The 16,868-nt window shown below is 41.4% G+C and overlaps 1 protein-coding gene across 1 annotated transcript; it reads left to right on the top strand.

The window, feature by feature from the left end:
- Window positions 1-12,067: 12,067 nt before the first annotated feature.
- Window positions 12,068-13,006, top strand: LOC135887794 (olfactory receptor 8S1-like). Its single transcript, XM_065415554.1, has one exon. It carries the CDS (start codon window positions 12,068-12,070, stop codon window positions 13,004-13,006), a length of 939 nt encoding a protein of 312 aa, XP_065271626.1.
- The last annotated feature ends 3,862 nt before the right edge of the window (window positions 13,007-16,868 follow it).

The raw sequence follows: 16,868 nt of genomic DNA, 5'->3' as shown, positions 1-16,868 counted from the left end.
CCACTGTGAATTTTCCCTTTGCACAGAATCTACCTGGGTTAATATTTATGTTTTTAATACAAGGTCCATCTCTTTGCTTAGGTATTTGTCTCTTGAGCTGATAATGGAGGAAAGGTTTAGTTTCCCTCTGGGTCATATGGAGACAAACATAGATTGGACATTGGCGAGAATATTGACTTAATTCCTATTTCTATTAAAAAAATGATGTAATAAAAGCCACTCACTTCCATGAGGGCAGAATAGAGTCTCTTCTGTATGTGCAGCCTGACATTCAGATGTGCAAAGCAATGAATCAAAGTTCCATTGAGTCAGATTTTCAAAAGAGTTTTAATGCGACTTTTGGTCTTAAGTCACTTATTTTCTATCAAGCCCCTATTTCCAAAATTATGTCACTGTGACTAGAAAATGTTTGCCAGCACATTCATTTCTTCTTTTCTCCTCTTCTTCTTCTTGAAAATTCCTAAATGAATCCAATAAGATACCACAGATAATAAATAGAATTTTCAACAAAACAGTCTAAAACAATAGACAGAAAATAATAGACAAAGAGATAATTGACCAGATCCCCTGCTGGTGTAAATCTGCTGTGACTCCATGAAGTCACTGGGCGATCTTAGAGACATGAGGCCAGAGGGAGGGAGTGACATAGACACAGAGAGAGAGAGAGAAAGTGAGTAACTTTATAGCCTCATGGCTAGAGCACTCACCCTGGATGCAGAAGACCCAGTATCCAGTACATCTACTGCAATATCTCTCTAACTCAGCTTAAAGAGGAGAGACTGAGGGAGCTCCACAACAGCCTGTCCCATAGTCCCAGCTGAGCAGGGTATTTGTGAATCCCAGTGGGGCCTGAGTCTGGGTTTTAGGTATCTAAAGTGGCAGTTAGGTGCCTATGTCCTTTTCTGTATCCAGCCCGTTTTGTATATTTAAAATATACAAATTCCATCCAGCTTCTCTCTCTCTCTCTAAATTTCATCTATTAAAAGCACACATTTACAGGATGGAATAGGGCTTTCTTTATAGAGCTGATCAGATGAACTCCACCTGTTGTTTCAATTTACTTTTATTATAAGTGTTAATTTCATTTGGTTCTTCTTGTCTTCCAGGTCACAGTTCTCCTGTACAAATACCAATGAAAAATCAAACCACAGTGACCGAATTTATCCTCCTGGGATTTTCCAGTGACCCACAGATGCAGATTTTCCTCTTCCTGGTGTTTTTAGTTATTTCCCTAATCACCCTTTCAGTGAACATGGTGATCATGCTGGTGATAAGGGCTGATTCTCTCATTCACAGCCCCATGTACTTCTTCCTCTTCCATTTATACTTTGTTGATATCTGATATTCCTCGATCATGGTGCCTAATATGCTGATGAACTTCCTAGCAGAGCAGAAAACTATTTCTGTCAATGGCTGCATTGCCCAGATCTTCTTCTTTATCTTCTAAGCTGGTACTGAAGCTTTCATTCTCTCAGCCATGGCTTATGACCGCTACTCTGCCATCTGTGACCCATTGCATTACGTGGAGCCATTTCAGCTGTGAGCTCCCTCCTCTGTTACAACTGTCCTGCACTGAGACATGCACAAGTCAAGTGCTGATTCTTACTTCTGCTGTGATATTTGGGTTGAGCTCCATCCTCCTCACCCAGGTCTCCTACATTCACATCATCTCCACCATCCACAGGATATGCTCTGTGGAGGGCAGGCGTAAAGCTTTCTCCACCTGTAGCTCCCAATTTATTGTGATTGTGTACCGGACAAAACCTGTCTGGAAGAATAAGCCAAAGCCCAGCTCCGTCTCTATGATTCTGGATGAAATGTTCTCCATCCAGTAGAGCATTTTGACCCCCATGTTAAACCCCATTATCTACAGCCTGAAAAACAAGGAGGTGAAAACAGCTGTAGGGAAAATGTTGGAGGAAATTCAAAACAAGGAGGTGAAAACAGCTGTAGGGAAAATGTTGGAGGAAATTCAACCCTCTCAAGTAGTGTCAATGTTCTTAAATCTCTTCTCCTCATCAGGCCATTGAACCGGGGTCTACTTCTCTTGGGTGACTACCAGAACCACTGAGCTAAAACTAAGGAGGGACTTCTTCCTCCTAATACCCTCTCAGTCTTCTCTGCCCCACCACACTCCGGCTTATTGAAAAATACACCTTAGTTGGGGTTATAGGGTTCCCAGATGAGAATCCCAAGCAGAAAAAGTGTTTCCCTCCTGGGGTTAAGGTAATGCATGCCTTGAAAGATTGGGGTGGTTAGGGCACACCCATCTCCTCAGCATCTCCCATTGGCTAATTTAGGATGCGACCCACCAATCAAGATGGCTTTTTCAAATCCCATTCGTAGGCACCTATCTCTCCTCTTCCATTGTGGAGGGAGCCAGGGTGACAAATTCTGGCTTTGAGAATCTCTATGATTTTCCAGGCACTTCAAAGTTAGGCACTGCAATGCTCAGCATCACAACACCTATGTCCCTTTGTAAACCTACCCCTTAGTGTAAATTGACATGGTGCCATTAAGTCAATGTAGGTACATGAATTTACATCACATGAGGCTGTGACCATAGTTTTCGTATTCTAAAGTGATTTTGTTTTCCTCAAATTTCACTCACTGTCGAGCTGGAAAGCCCTGTGTATTGCTGAATGTCCACTGACATCACAAACATAGTGGGAAGTGGTGATGCTGGTCTGCACCCAAGTGCAATTCACCTTTAGATGCAGAACCCCAGCTGGTGAAAAGCAGCGTAGCTCCACTGAAATAAACAGGGCTACTCTGATACCTGCCAACTGAGGATCTCAGATATGACTTTGAATTCAACCGTTGCCAGTGTTTGACTTCTAGAGATATGGTCTGGGGTAAATGAACAGTCAACCAATAGGTTGAGCTATTCAAAAGAGTCTAGGGGAGTCAGGTGCCCAACTCCTATTGGATGGGAATAACTTAGTCCCAGCCTCCTGCCCAAGGTCAGCCAGAAAGTCTGTGGAGAGCAAGACATGGAAGCCTGATCTCTTCCTTCCCTGTCCAGTGTGTTCAGCCAAAATTCCATACATGTGCCCACTTCCATCACTCTTCCCATCCCATCCTAGTACTGATGGCATGCACTTTTTGTCCCATTTAAGAAAGACACCACCCTCTGCTCCATTTTCACAGGGAGAATTTCTTCTTTCAGATTCTTCACACAAAATAAATATAACTAGTTGAACAATGGAACTATTTTCATGGAGAAAACTATGTCCGTCTTTGTTATCCAAATTCAAAACTTTTGCAACCTGCTTTCTAAATAAATAATAGCTCTATTTAGCTACTCATTTTTTTCAGGGTGTCCTGCTTACTGCGCATCACTCTGTTGTACTGTCAATTCTTCATGGCAGCAATCATGGGTACTTTTAAATTTGTTAGTTCTGGTGAACATTTTTACCATCATTGTTTTTCCAATTTCAAAGTGTGGTTACATCATGATAGAATTTTTTTTTTTTTTTTTTTTTTTTTGCTGGAAAATTTGAATTTTGAACTAAAATATTTGATTTTTGCATTGGGAAAATCTAAACAAAGATTTTATTTTAATTTGACCTCTCAAAATTAAATAATAGATTTTCTTTCAAAATGTCAAGCTGAAAAAAAAATATTTTGAGTTGACATTTCGATTTAAAATGACAAAATTACTCATCTGCATGTAATTTAGATCAAAATATTGATTGAGAATGAAATTGACACTTCAAAAGGATGGTTTGTTTCAATCAAAATGAAGAAAATGAAATGTTTAGATATTTCTGCATTCAAATATTTTATGATTTTTCCTTTCACAAACATGTTGACATTTCAACTTTCTGACCTATTTTGGGCTTAAACAAATGTTGAAATATGGAATTTAATGAATGATGGAAATTTATTTTTCTGACCATCTCTAACATTTGTACAGAACCAAACATGACAAGGTATTAATCTCACCTAATTGTAATATAAAATAAAGAACCTGGAAATACCACTTCTTCTTTTATTATTATGTATTTGTTATATTTAGGTCCTTTGGGTCAAGGACTTCCTTGAATTTTATCTTAAGCACAAAGACTAGAAGTTGGTTGGTGTTTAATAGATGCTTGATAGTAAAAATCTTCTGTAATTTGAGGAAAATAAATGGGCAGATGTATTGCAGATGTTTATATATTAATGCACATAAAGTATTTTGAGATCTCAGGGACAAGGCTGCTACTGAAGAACACTGCTCTCTTCTTGTAATGCCATTGTCTGTGTCACACAGTCATAAAAATAGCCATTCTGAGACAGACCTGCCATCTAAATCCACTATCCCATTTCTGACAGTGACCAGGAACAGATGTTCAGAGGAAGATTCAAGAACCTCACAATAGACATGATATTTAGTATCTCTTCCAGTAATGTTATCATAATTAATCATAATAACTCTGGATATTTTTATTACCCAATCTCTTTTTGAATCTTGCTACATTTATGGTCTCAGTGTATCCCTGTGGCAAGAAGTTCCACAGTCTAATCATGTGTCTCCTTCATACCATCTGCACATGCATGGAAAACCATCCCAACATTGCTGCACCAAATCACCCCCATCATCTTATGCAGATTCTATAGAAAGAAAGAAAGAAAGAAAGAAAGAAAGAAAGAAAGAAAGAAAGAAAGAAAGAAAGAAAGAAAGAAAGAAAAGAAAGAAAGAAAGAAAGAAAGGATGGCCTGACTGAATGGGGTTTTTCCATTCAGCTGTTCTGGTTTTTGTGCATTTCTTCTTCTCTAAAGACATGATACTGCATGCACTTGAGTGTTTAGACTAAATGGACAGATCCCCATAGCCTTTCTGCATGTAGATATCCAGCTGAGGATAGCAGGACTTTCACTTTTAGACCACCTGCAGGCTTGAGCCCAAACAACACTGTATGATCCCAATCCTGCAGACAGATTCACAGTGATGGCAGTGGTCCATACTCACACTTAATTTCAATTACTCATTTGTTCTACCTGTTCACTGGAGTGAGCCTCTTGCAAGACTGGGCACTATGTGAATATTTATATGAACATTTGAGGTTTCACGAAGCCTATTGAAGTGAAGAGTGAGATCTACAAGTCGGTAATTAGGCCTGCACTTTGGTAGGGCTCTGAATACTGGGTACTGAGCAAGAGACAGGAGCAGATCTTGAAGACAGTGGAAAGAAAACCATTAAGATGGGTGCTTGCAGTTACAAGGATAGAAAAGGTTTGGAATGAACAAAGTAGGGGAAGTGTGAAGGTGGTACCAGTTATAGAAATGCTGAGGGATTCCAGGCTTAGAGGGTATGGCCATGTGAAAAGAAGATCGGATAACAGGGGGTTAAATTTAGAAGGGGAGGGTAAGAGAAGGGTAGGTAGACCCAGAACTAGGTGGATGGATGTCACAGTAAAGGATTTGATTAGCTGCAGAGTTTCCGAGGAATAGCATTCAAGACAGACTGGAATGGATTAGAAGGACACAAAAAGCCAATCCCATATAGATGGGAGTAAGGCTAGAAGAAGAATTGAGTCCAGTAAGAGCAGTAAAAGGTTGAGACACTATATTTCAAGATTGTCACTGTGACAGATATGAAAGTGTCCTTTAACATCCTGCACAAACCTTAATGAATTAATTTAAACCTTATTGAATTAAGGTAAATATCTTTGAAGTTGGTTGTATTAAAATGCAAATATTTATGTACTATTACAGTATTTTATGGAGCTCATTTAGGAGGAAGTTCTGATTAGTGCAATCTCTGGGAGACATTAGGAACATCAAAGGACATTTGGGGACAAGACATGTGAAGTGGATTTTCCAGGAAATTCTAGGGGAGGGAGGAAGGGAATGTGACTGACTCCTCTGGAATCCCTCATTTTGAAGCTGCACTTTGAGCAGAGACCTATTGTCTGGCTGATTACATTTTCAAGGTCTCTTCAAAGAGCCAAAGTGGATAAATGAGTCACTCACAGAGTCAGGAGTTGTTCTTGTTCTGAGCTGAGGATGTGATTTACTTGAAACAGCAGGAAAAATCCTGGGTGGGGATTGAAGGAGAGCTTCTACCAGAGCCCAGGCTGCAGTTGGCATGATCACTGGTAAGCTTATTAGCATATGTGTAGATTCTTTTATTATTTTTAATAAGTTTTCTCTGTAGTGAGAAATAATGAATAAAACATGCTTGCTTAGAAAGAGCTGTGTGGTAACTTAAAAACAATTACATTCTTTAGCGTCTGTGAGGAGAGAAGTGAAGCTATCTTTTGCTGGAAATAACAAATTGAAGGCTGGGAACTGGTCATCCTCAAAATACCCACCCCAGCTGGGAGAGACATGTGGGTCTCTTCTTAAGATAGGCAACGGCTGGAGAGTGAGAAGCCTGAGAGTGGGTGCTATGGCTGGACCATAGAGGGAGAATACAAGTGCAGTTGGTCTGAACTGTGACAGTCATTTTACAATGTGCCCCATGTAAGGAGCAAACCATATTCAGCAGACCCTGAGAGTCGCTATCCAGTTACTGGTTCCCAGCCCCATGATCCTTTTCCTAGGGAAAACAATGTCCTCCCAATGCAGGTTTAGCTCCCTTGAGGTGCTGGCTGACTTCATGTCCACAAGATATGGAGTATCTGTCTCATAGAGGATGTCCTACCCATTGCACAATGACCTGAAGAAAAATTCTGTGTAGTTTGAAAGATTGCCTCTTTCACCAACAGAAGTGGCTCAATAAAAGATATTAGCTCACCTATCTTGTCACTCAGATAGATAGGTTAGGTAGATGCTGATGGAGGGATGGATGCCACACAGAGAGGAACAAAGAGAAATAATGCTGATAGTGTACTGTGACATAACATATTATACAATCTAAAATTATGTATAGGAATCATATGAGGAAATGTTCAGAAATGTATGGGGTAGTTTCTGATCTCTTAAAAAAGGCATAGACACATTTTGTTCATTAGTCAGTCAAATGTTAGCGGTGAATGTTGGCCTTGAGTTATTTGTGAACTCATCCTGATTTCTCTGAATGCTTTGACAAATAATTTGGATGGGCAATTTCTTTTGCCATGGGGTTACTCATGACCTGCTGATGGTGCATATAGATGGCAACCACATTGAATGGGTGAATAGGTTTTTGTATCTGGGTAGTTGTTTGACAGCATGAGTTTCTATATCTGAAGAAGTCACACATCTGATGGGTCTTGTGCCAATGACATTTCGGCACCTTCAAAAGCCTCTGTTTGGGAGGCAGAATGTCGATGTGAAAACTAAGAGACAAATATTCAATATGGTAGTGATGGCAACCCTGTTAAATGGAACAGAAACATATTCATTAGAAAGAGCTGAGAAGAGGAAATTAAACAGTTTTCAGTGTCAAAAGTTATGCCATATCCTTGACATCCATAGATTTGATTTTGTCACAAACAGGGAGATACTTAAATGATCCCAGCAAGTTGCAGTCTTGCATTAGTTGAGAAGAAGACGACTGCAGTGGTGGGGGTATGCACAATGTTCAGAAGACCATATGCTTTTACAGAAGGTTTAAAGAGCTGAGGTAGAAGGAAGTAGAGCACGAGTGCAACCATGAATGAGATTGAAAGATGCAATTTTGTGGGATTTCAGAAACCTAAATCATTCCATCCTGACTCTTGTGAAATGAAGAAGACTTGCAAAGGACCATTCAAGATGGAAACCCATTCTACGTGCCACCATGGCTGCGTTAGAGCCAGGTGTTTCTGCTGCTGTTGTTTTGCTTTTTAAATTCAGCAGCACAACAACTTAAGAGAGACTGAGAACGCCCTGCCCCAAAATACCTTATAGATCAAGTTATTAGTGCTGTGGAGAGTTGTTAAGGCTGCTCAGTGCTGCTCTTCTTGGATCTCTGGTGTCAGCTGCACGAGCAGGGAATGCAGCTTACCGATTCAGCAGAACTCTATGTTATTCATAAAGAACAACCACAGGCTTGTTTTTGTAGCGAAGGCCCTCAGCCAGGTTTATTGTCAGCAAAGCACAGTACAAGCGCCCTGTCCAAGGTGTCACAGGGACACTAACACATGTATTTCTGTGACAAGATAGGACACCAGGGTCCTGTCCCCTCAGCCGATACAAAGATGCCGTTCATAGGACTTCTCCTTTTATACATTGATACAAACAAGTGCCGTATTACACTCCGGATGTTGTTACTTACCACCCTTATACTCGTACCTGCTAGTTAGAACAAAACATCCTCACGCATTATTCTGTCATCCCCTCCTTATCTTTATGAAGGGTAAGTGTGTTCTTGTACCATCTCTTAGGAATGTGTTTACGTTGTTACTCGAGACAGCTGTGTGTTTTTGTACCATCCTCTCTGGTCAGGAATGGGCTTACCTGGTGCACTGCTATTCTGTCAAAGACAGGCCTACTCTGGTTCCAAGCATTTGGTTAATACAGTTACTTAGGCTTAGGTTTCCAGCAAGGCCTATGGCACAGAGATTAAAGCACTTTCCTTAGAGATAGGAGACCTAACTTCAAATCTCTTCTCTACATCAGACCGAGAAGGAATTGCATGAGGATCTCCCATGACCCAGGTGAGTTCCCTAACCACTAGGTTAAAGGTACTGGGGAGGCACTAAGGTGCCCTGTGTTGCTTTGTGAATTTAGTTGGTTTTTTTGTTTGTTTGTTTGGCCCTGGATGAAACAATTTGGCTTTTATTTTTCTAATTCACAGATAGTATAGGGTCAACCAAACTGCATTTTTCAGTGAATAAACTACTTGTCTGAAAAATTTTACCCAGTTGTATTCAGAAAAGATCCTCCTTTGTCTCATGTCCTGTTCTTTCCTGCCATTTTATACAGTCTATTTGATCCTTTTTCATCCTTAACCTGTGTATCCAGCTATTGGTGATTTTTTAAGGATGTCTGGTCATTCCCCATTCTTTCTCCTCTGCTGCACTCTTGTGGTAATTATACATTAAGACTAGGACCTTCAAAGGAGTCTTAGGGAGAGGAAATGTGCTGCTGTTTGCACATCTAAGTCCTTCAGCTACTTTGAGAATCTGAGCCTAAATACATGCCTTTTTAATTGACCGTCACTGAGATTGGGTACCTAAATCACTTGGATCCTATGATAACCCAATCCTCAATGTTCTCATTCTTAGGTACGATATACCATTGCTTAAGGGCTGACCCAGCACAATGTCACTGGGAGCTTGTTACAGAGAGTGAACTCCAGGGATTGTCCCTGGGGGAACAAGACAGCATTTAAACAACTCTCAAGAATCAGCACTTAGTCTTGGAGTCAGCGAAGGAAAATCTCTTTGCTTCACTCCCACTGATTACCCGGAGCAGTGAAACCCCTCAAGGTGTGTAGGGTTAAGAATATTGGATCTCCTTGGATGCTGTATTCCAGAGACAGACAGATTAGATAGACAAAGCAATAAGGAGGTAGATAGACGAAGAAAAGAGAAAATCACAGGTCAGAATGATCTCACCATATTTATGATCTGCAATTAAAAGGCAGGTGAGTTGATTCATATTTTAATCCTTTTTATTTTTTGTTTCCTTTTCATTTCAAAGGGCCAGATTCTGCCCCTCTTATCTAGGGGTGGGTCTCTGCATAGTCCCATTGACGTCTTCCTGGCTGCAGCAGTCTGCTCACACAGACTTAGCTACGGCACAGGGGCCATGGCTGGCAAAACTGATTTTCTTCAATCACCCAGCTCTCTCTTTCTCTCTCTTTCTCAAGGCAGCACTGAGATAGGTGAGATCAATTGGTGCAGTAGTTTGTATTGATTGTGTGTGGGGGGGGGGCATTCTCTGGGAAATGCACTTGGAATTGAATTTTCCTGTGCACAGAATCTGCCTGTGTTGGCATTCAGATTCAATTAAAGGTCCATCTCTTTTCTTAGGCATTTGTCTCATGAGCTGATAATGGAGGAAAGCTTTAATTTCTATCTAGGGTCGTATGGGGACAAACATAATTTTGACATTGGACAGAACATTGATTTCATTCCCTTTTCCATTAATAACTGAGGTCAAATTAGCCTTTCACTTCCAGGAGGGCAAGATAAGTTCTCTACTGTATATACAGTCTGATATTCAGATGTGCAGAAAGCTGAGTCAAAAATCCCACTGAGTCGGAGTTTAAGTGACTTAGGAGGAAAAGTCCGATTAATTTTCTATCAGGCCCCTCTTTTCAAAATTATGTCACTGTGTCGAGATAATGTTTTCTGGTCACATTCATTTCTTCTTGATACTGACTTGCATTACCTTCTCATAAACAAACTAGAGAAATACAACCTAGATGCAGCTACTATAAGGTGGGTGCATAGCTGATTGGAAAACAGTTCCCAGACTTTAGTTATCAGTGTTTCACAGTCATGTTGGAAGGGCATAACTAGTGGGGTCCCACAGGGATTAGTTCTTGGTGTGGTTCTGTTCAATATCTTCATCAATGATTAGATAATGGCACAGAGAATACACTTATAAAGTTTGCGGATGATACCAAGCTGGGAGCGGTTGCAAGTGCATTGGAGGATAGGATTATAATTCAAAGTGATCGGGACAAACTGGAGAAATGGTCTGAAGTAAATAGAATAAAATTCAGTAAGGACAAATGCTAAGTACTCCACTTAGGAAGGAACGATCAGTTGCACACATACAAAAAGGGAAAGGACTGCCTAGGAAGGAATACTGCGGAAAGGGATTTGGGGGTCATAGTAGACCACAAGCTAAATTTTAGTCAACAGTGTAACGCTGTTGCAAAAAAAGCATCATTCTGTGATGTATTCGGAGGAGTGTTGTAAGCAGCACACGAGAAGTAATTCTTCTGCTCTACAGTGCGCTGATTAGGCCTCAAGTGGAGCTTTGTGTCTAGTTCTGGGCGCCACATTTCAGGAAAGATGTAGACAAATTGGAGAAAGTCCAGAGAGGAGCAACAAAAATGATTAAAGGTCTAGAAAACATGACCTATGAGGGAAGATTGAAAAAATTGGGTTTCTTTAGTCTGGAGAAGAGAAGACTGAGAGGGGACATGATAACAGTTTTCAAGTACATAAAAGGTTATTATGAGGAGCATGGAGAAAAATTGTTCTTCTTAGCCTCTGAGGATAGGACAAGAAGCAATGGGCTGAAATTGCAGCAAGGGTGGTTTACGTTGGACATTAGGAAAACTTCCTAACTGTCAGAGTGGTTCAGCACTGGAATAAATTGCCTAGGAAGGTTGTGGAATCACCATCATTGGAGATTTTTAAAAGCAGGTTGGACAAACACCTGTCAGGGATGGTCTAGATAATACTTAGTCCTGTCATGAGTGCAGGGGACTGGACTAGATGACCTCTTGAGGTCCCTTCCTGTTCTATGATTATTATTTTTTTTGAAAAATCCTAATGATTTTAATAGATAAGAATCCAATTATATACTACAGATATTAAATAGTGTTTTCAACATAATAGTCTAGAACAACTGTCAGACTGTAATGGAGAAGGAGATTATTTACATAGATTTGGCCAGATGTCCAGCTATTGTAAATTGGCCATAGTTTGATTGCAGCCAATCTGGCAGTTCCCATGCTGGTGTAACACAGCTGTAGCTCTATTGAAGTCATAAGGCCAGATTGCAGAGAGAGAGAGAGAGAGAGAATAAATTCCTCTATAGCCTGGTGGCTAGAATACTCACCCCGGATGCAGAAGACCAAGTATACAGTAACCCTGCACTGCCTCTTTTATGATTTATCCATAGAGGAACAGCTTCAAGAGGAGAGACTGAGGGAGCCCTACATCATACTATCCCTTAGTCAGAGCTGAGCAGGGTATTTGTGAATACCAGTAGGACCTGATTCTGGGACTTTGGCACCTAACTGCCACTTTAGACGCCTAAGTCCTTTTGTGTATCCAGCCTATTTTGTCTATTTAAAACACACAAATGCCATCTGCAATCTCTCTTTCTCTAAATTCAGTCTATACATTTTACAGAATTGAATAGGACTCTCTTTACGCTCATCTTATGGAACAGATGATCTCCACATACTCTTTCCATTTATTTTTATGATAAGTGTTAATTTTATTTTTTTCTGGTCTTCCAGGTCACAGATTTCCTGAATAAATGACAATGAAAAATCAAACCACGGTGACCGAATTTATCCTCCTGGGACTTTCCAGTGACCCACAGATGCAGATTTTCCTCTTCTTGGTGTTCTTAGTTATTTACCTAATCACTCTGGGTGGTAACATAGTGATCATGGTGGTGATAAGAGCTGATTCTCACCTTCACACCCCTATGTACTTCTTCCTCTTCCATTTATCCTTTGTTGATATCTGCTATTCCTCAGTCACGGTGCCTAATATGCTGATGAACTTCCTAGCAGAGCACAAAACTATTTCTGTCAATGGCTGCATTGCCCAGATGTTCCTTTTTATCCTCTCAGCTGGTACTGAAGCTTTCATTCTCTCAGCCATGGCTTATGACCGCTATGCTGCCATCTGTGACCCATTGCGTTATGTGGAGACAATGAGGAAAGGGATCTGTGTTCAGCTGGTTAGTGGTGCATGGACCATGGGCTTCTTCTATGCCCTTCTTAATACAATTTTTGCCCTCAAGTTGCATTTCTGTGGGCCCAATCAAATCAGCCATTTCAGCTGTGAGCTCCCTCCTCTGTTACAACTGTCCTGCACTGACACCCTCACCAATCAAGTGGTGCTACTTATTTCTGCTTTGGTATTTGGTTTGAGCTCCTTCCTCCTCACCCTAATCTCCTACAGTCACATCATCTCCACCATCCTGAGGATACGCTCTGCGGAGGGCAGGCGTAAAGCCTTCTCCACCTGCAGCTCCCACCTGATTGTGGTTGGCTTGTGGTACGTGACAGGTTTTCTCCAGTACACAAAACCCAGCTCAGTCTCCTCTGTGGTTCTGGATGAAATGTTCTCCATCCAGTACAGCATCTTGACCCCCTTGTTAAACCCCATTGTCTATAGCCTGAAAAACAAGGAGGTGAAAACAGCTCTAAGGAATATATTGTGGAAATTCAGGTTTCTCAATTAGTGTTGATTCTCTCTTCCCCCCTCCCCCCCACTTATATAAAATCCATGCAAGGGATGGTGTGAGTATATGGATGTGCAGATGTACATTCTGTAGTCTCTCTATCTGCCTTACTAAAGTAGAGTGTTTGTGACTTTGCTAAATGTAATAATGAACTAGTCAGTGGTCTTCCAAATTCTTTCATTTCTGTACTGCTTCTTCCAATACTTCAGTCTCCCCAGTTCTTGGTTTTCAAAATATTCCTCTCTCCAGGCCAGAAGGAAGAGTACCATATGGCCAGATTTCCAAAGATAGATGCCTACTGGGATTTTCAAAAGCATCCAGGTACATAACTCCCTTTTAAGTAAATGGGAGCTAGGTAGTCCTAGGTACTTATCTGTGTCTTCAGTCACTTAAAGACCTTTTAAAATATGGCCCACAGGCCTTTGGAGGACAATGAATCACTGATTGAGATCAGCTATGCTAGACAATAGATATTCGTTTCTTCCTTGACTGACAAGCCTTCATGAGTAAGATTCCCATCCAATGTACTTTTTAAAAACTCAAATCCTTAGGTTTGATCTCAACTTTAACTCAGACCTTACTCTCTGGAAAACTTCCACTGACTGAGTGAAAATTGCATTTCAATGTATGTTGGGTGCTTAACTCCCTTAGGCTCCTTTGAAAATCCCAGCTTCCATTGCTTTACACACAGAAATCATAATTGCACTCTTCTCAGGCAGACCTTAAGGCGTGCAACAAAACAAGGAAGAACAAAGTCTTGCCTGAGAGAGCACCATGGACATTTCTCCTTTATAACAAACTACAACATTTTTCCTCATGAAATGGAAACTGCAGGTGGCATTTCTAGAAGTGCCTAAATGATTTAGAGCACAAGTCAATGGGACTTGTTTGACCAAGTTACCTGAAAGAGGAAGTGGTGCCCCTTCTTCCAACCATTAGCCCAGTGTTAATTACTGGTGTTCTGGAAGACCTGGGTTCAATTCCCCATTCTACCTCCTGTAGAGCAGGGACTGAAACTTTGACCTCCCAGCTGAAGGCCCTAACCACCACTATATAAATACATGGGGGTGGAGTTTTCTCAAGTTTTTCTATTGAAGGCTATTCCACTTATATAAAATACTTGGCTAGTCATTGGGCTAAAATTACACTGTAGCTCAGTGTTAGGGGACTCCTTTGGTAGGTTCAACTCATTGGTCCATTTAGTTATTTATACATTGTAGAACAGCTTTGATACTCCAGAATACCTTATAGCCCAGATATTAAGGCACTTTCCTCAGAGATGGGAGATCTCACTTCAAATCTCTGCCCTTCCCCCACCCCCCCGCAGGTAGAGAAGGGAAGAGAACCATGGTCCCCCACATGCAAGGAGAGTGACCTAACCAATGGACTGAAGTTACAAGAAAAGCAACAGCAGAGGGTCTCCTGTACCTCTTGTTGTTTGTGAATTTAGCCCAATATTTTTTTCTGCTGAAACAATTCAGTAAAATTTGTTTTAAAATCATGAATAATTTTGCGTTGCCCAAAACTTCCTTTTTGGTGAAAAACAACAAGGAGTCCAGTGGCACCTTAAAGGCTAACAGATTTATGAACAGGAGGCTGCCAGGCAACTCTCCAACACCACATTCTACAGGCCACTATCCTCTGATCCCACTGAGGAATACCAAAAGAAACTACATCATCTGCTCAAGAAACTCCTGGCTACAGCATGGGAACAAATCTACACGGACACACCCCCAGAGCCCTGACCACGGGTATTCTATCTGCTACCTAAGATCCATAAACCTAGAAACCCTGGACGCCCCATCATCTCAGGCATTGGCACTTTTTCAGCAGGATTATCTGGCTATTTGGACTCTCTCCTCAGACCCTACACTCCCAGCACTCCCAGCTATCTTCTAGACACCACCGACTTCCTGAGGAAACTACAATCCATTGGTGATCTTCTTGAAAACACCAGCCTGGCCACCATGGATGAAGAAGCACTTTACACCAATATTCCACATGAGGATGAACTACAAGCTGTCAAGAACAGTATCTCTGATGAGGCCACAGCAAGCCTGGTGGCTGAGTTTTGTGACTTTGTCCTCACCCACAACCATTTCAGATTTGGGGACAACTTATACCGTCAAGTCAGTGGCACTGCTATGGGTACCTGCATGGCCACACAGTATGCCAACATTTTTATGGCTGACTTAGAACAACGCTTCCTCAGCTCTCGTCCCCTTGTGCCCCTCCTCTACTTGCGCTACATTGATGATATCTTCATCATATGGACCCATGGAAAGGAGGCCCTTGAAGAATTCCACTATGATTTCAACAATTTCCACCCCACCATCAACCTCAGCCTGGACAGTCCACACAAGAGATCCACTTCCTGGACACTACAGTGGAAATAAGTGATGGTCAGATAAACACTACCCTATACCAGAAACCTATTGACCACTATACTTACCTACATGCCTCCAGCTTCCATCCAGGACACATCACATGATCCATTGTCTACAGCCAAGCCCTAAGATACAACCAAATTTCTTCCAGTCCCTCAGACAGAGACAAACACCTACAAGATCTTTACCAAGCATTCTTAAAACTACAGTACCCACCTGGGGAAGTGAGGAAACAGATTGACAGAGCGAGACGGGTACCCAGAAATCACCTACTACAGGACAGGCCCATCAAGGAAAATAACAGAAAACCACTGACCATCACGTACAGCCCCCATCTAAAACCTATCCAGCGCATTATCAATGATCTACAACCTATCCTGGAAAATGATCCCTCACTCTCACAGACCTTGGGAGGCAGGCCAGTCCTTGTTTACAGACAACCCCCAAACCTGAAGCAAATACTCACCAGCAACTACACACCACACCACAGAAACACCAACCCAGGAACCAATCCCTGTAGCAAAACCCATTGCCTACTCTGTCCCCATATCTACTCTGGCGACACCATCAGAGGACCCAACCACATCGGCCACACCATCAAGGGCTCATTCACCTGCAAGTCTACTAATGTTATATATGCCATCATCTGCCAGCAATGCCCCTCTGCCATGTACATTGGCCAAACCAGATAGTCCCTATGTAAAAGAATTAATGGACACAAATCGGACATCAGAAATGGTAACATACAAAAGCCAGTAGGTGAACACTTCAATCTCCCTGGACATTCTATAACTGAAGTCTGTTTCTGAAGTTTTTTTTTGGTCAAGAATAGTGACTTTTAAATCTAAGAGAGAGAGCAAAACTAAAATTCATTTACAAATTTAACACCATTAATTCGGGCTTGAATAGGGACTGCGAGTGGCTGGCTCATTGCAGAAGCAGCTTTGCCTCTCTTGGAATTGACACCTCCTCATCTATTATTGGGAATGGACTACATCCACCCTGAATGAATTGGCCCTGTCAGCACTGGTTCTTCACTTGTGAGGTACTCCCTTCTCTTCATGTGTCATTATGTAATGCCTGCATCTGTAACTTTCACTCCATGTATCTTTAGAAGTGCGTTTTTTTTTACCTATGAAAGCTTATGCCCAAATAAACCTGTTAGTCTTTAAGGTCCACTGGACTCCTTGTTCTTTTTGGTGAAGAAACTTACAATTTATCTCCTCCTTTGTCTCAATGGCTATTTATTGCCATCATAGAATCATAGAACTGGAAGGGACCTCGATATGTCATCGAGTCCAGTCCCCTGCACTCAAGGCAGGACTAAGTATTATCCAGACCATCCCTTGTTGCTCTTCTCTGGACCAGAGGGTCCAGAGAAGAGCAACAAGAATGATTAAAGGTCTTGAGAACATGACCTATGAAGGAAGGCTGAAAGAATTGGGTTTGTTTAGTTTGGAAAAGAGAAGACTGAG

This window comes from Emys orbicularis, chromosome 13 (genome assembly GCF_028017835.1).
Source record: "Emys orbicularis isolate rEmyOrb1 chromosome 13, rEmyOrb1.hap1, whole genome shotgun sequence".
Classification (NCBI taxonomy): domain Eukaryota; kingdom Metazoa; phylum Chordata; order Testudines; family Emydidae; genus Emys; species Emys orbicularis.
This window is presented reverse-complemented; position numbering and strand designations above follow the sequence as displayed.

Coding starts and splice junctions, on each gene's coding strand:
- LOC135887794 (XM_065415554.1), top strand. CDS start 12,068: ATGACAATGAAAAATCAAACCACGGTGACCGAATTTATCCTCCTGGGA.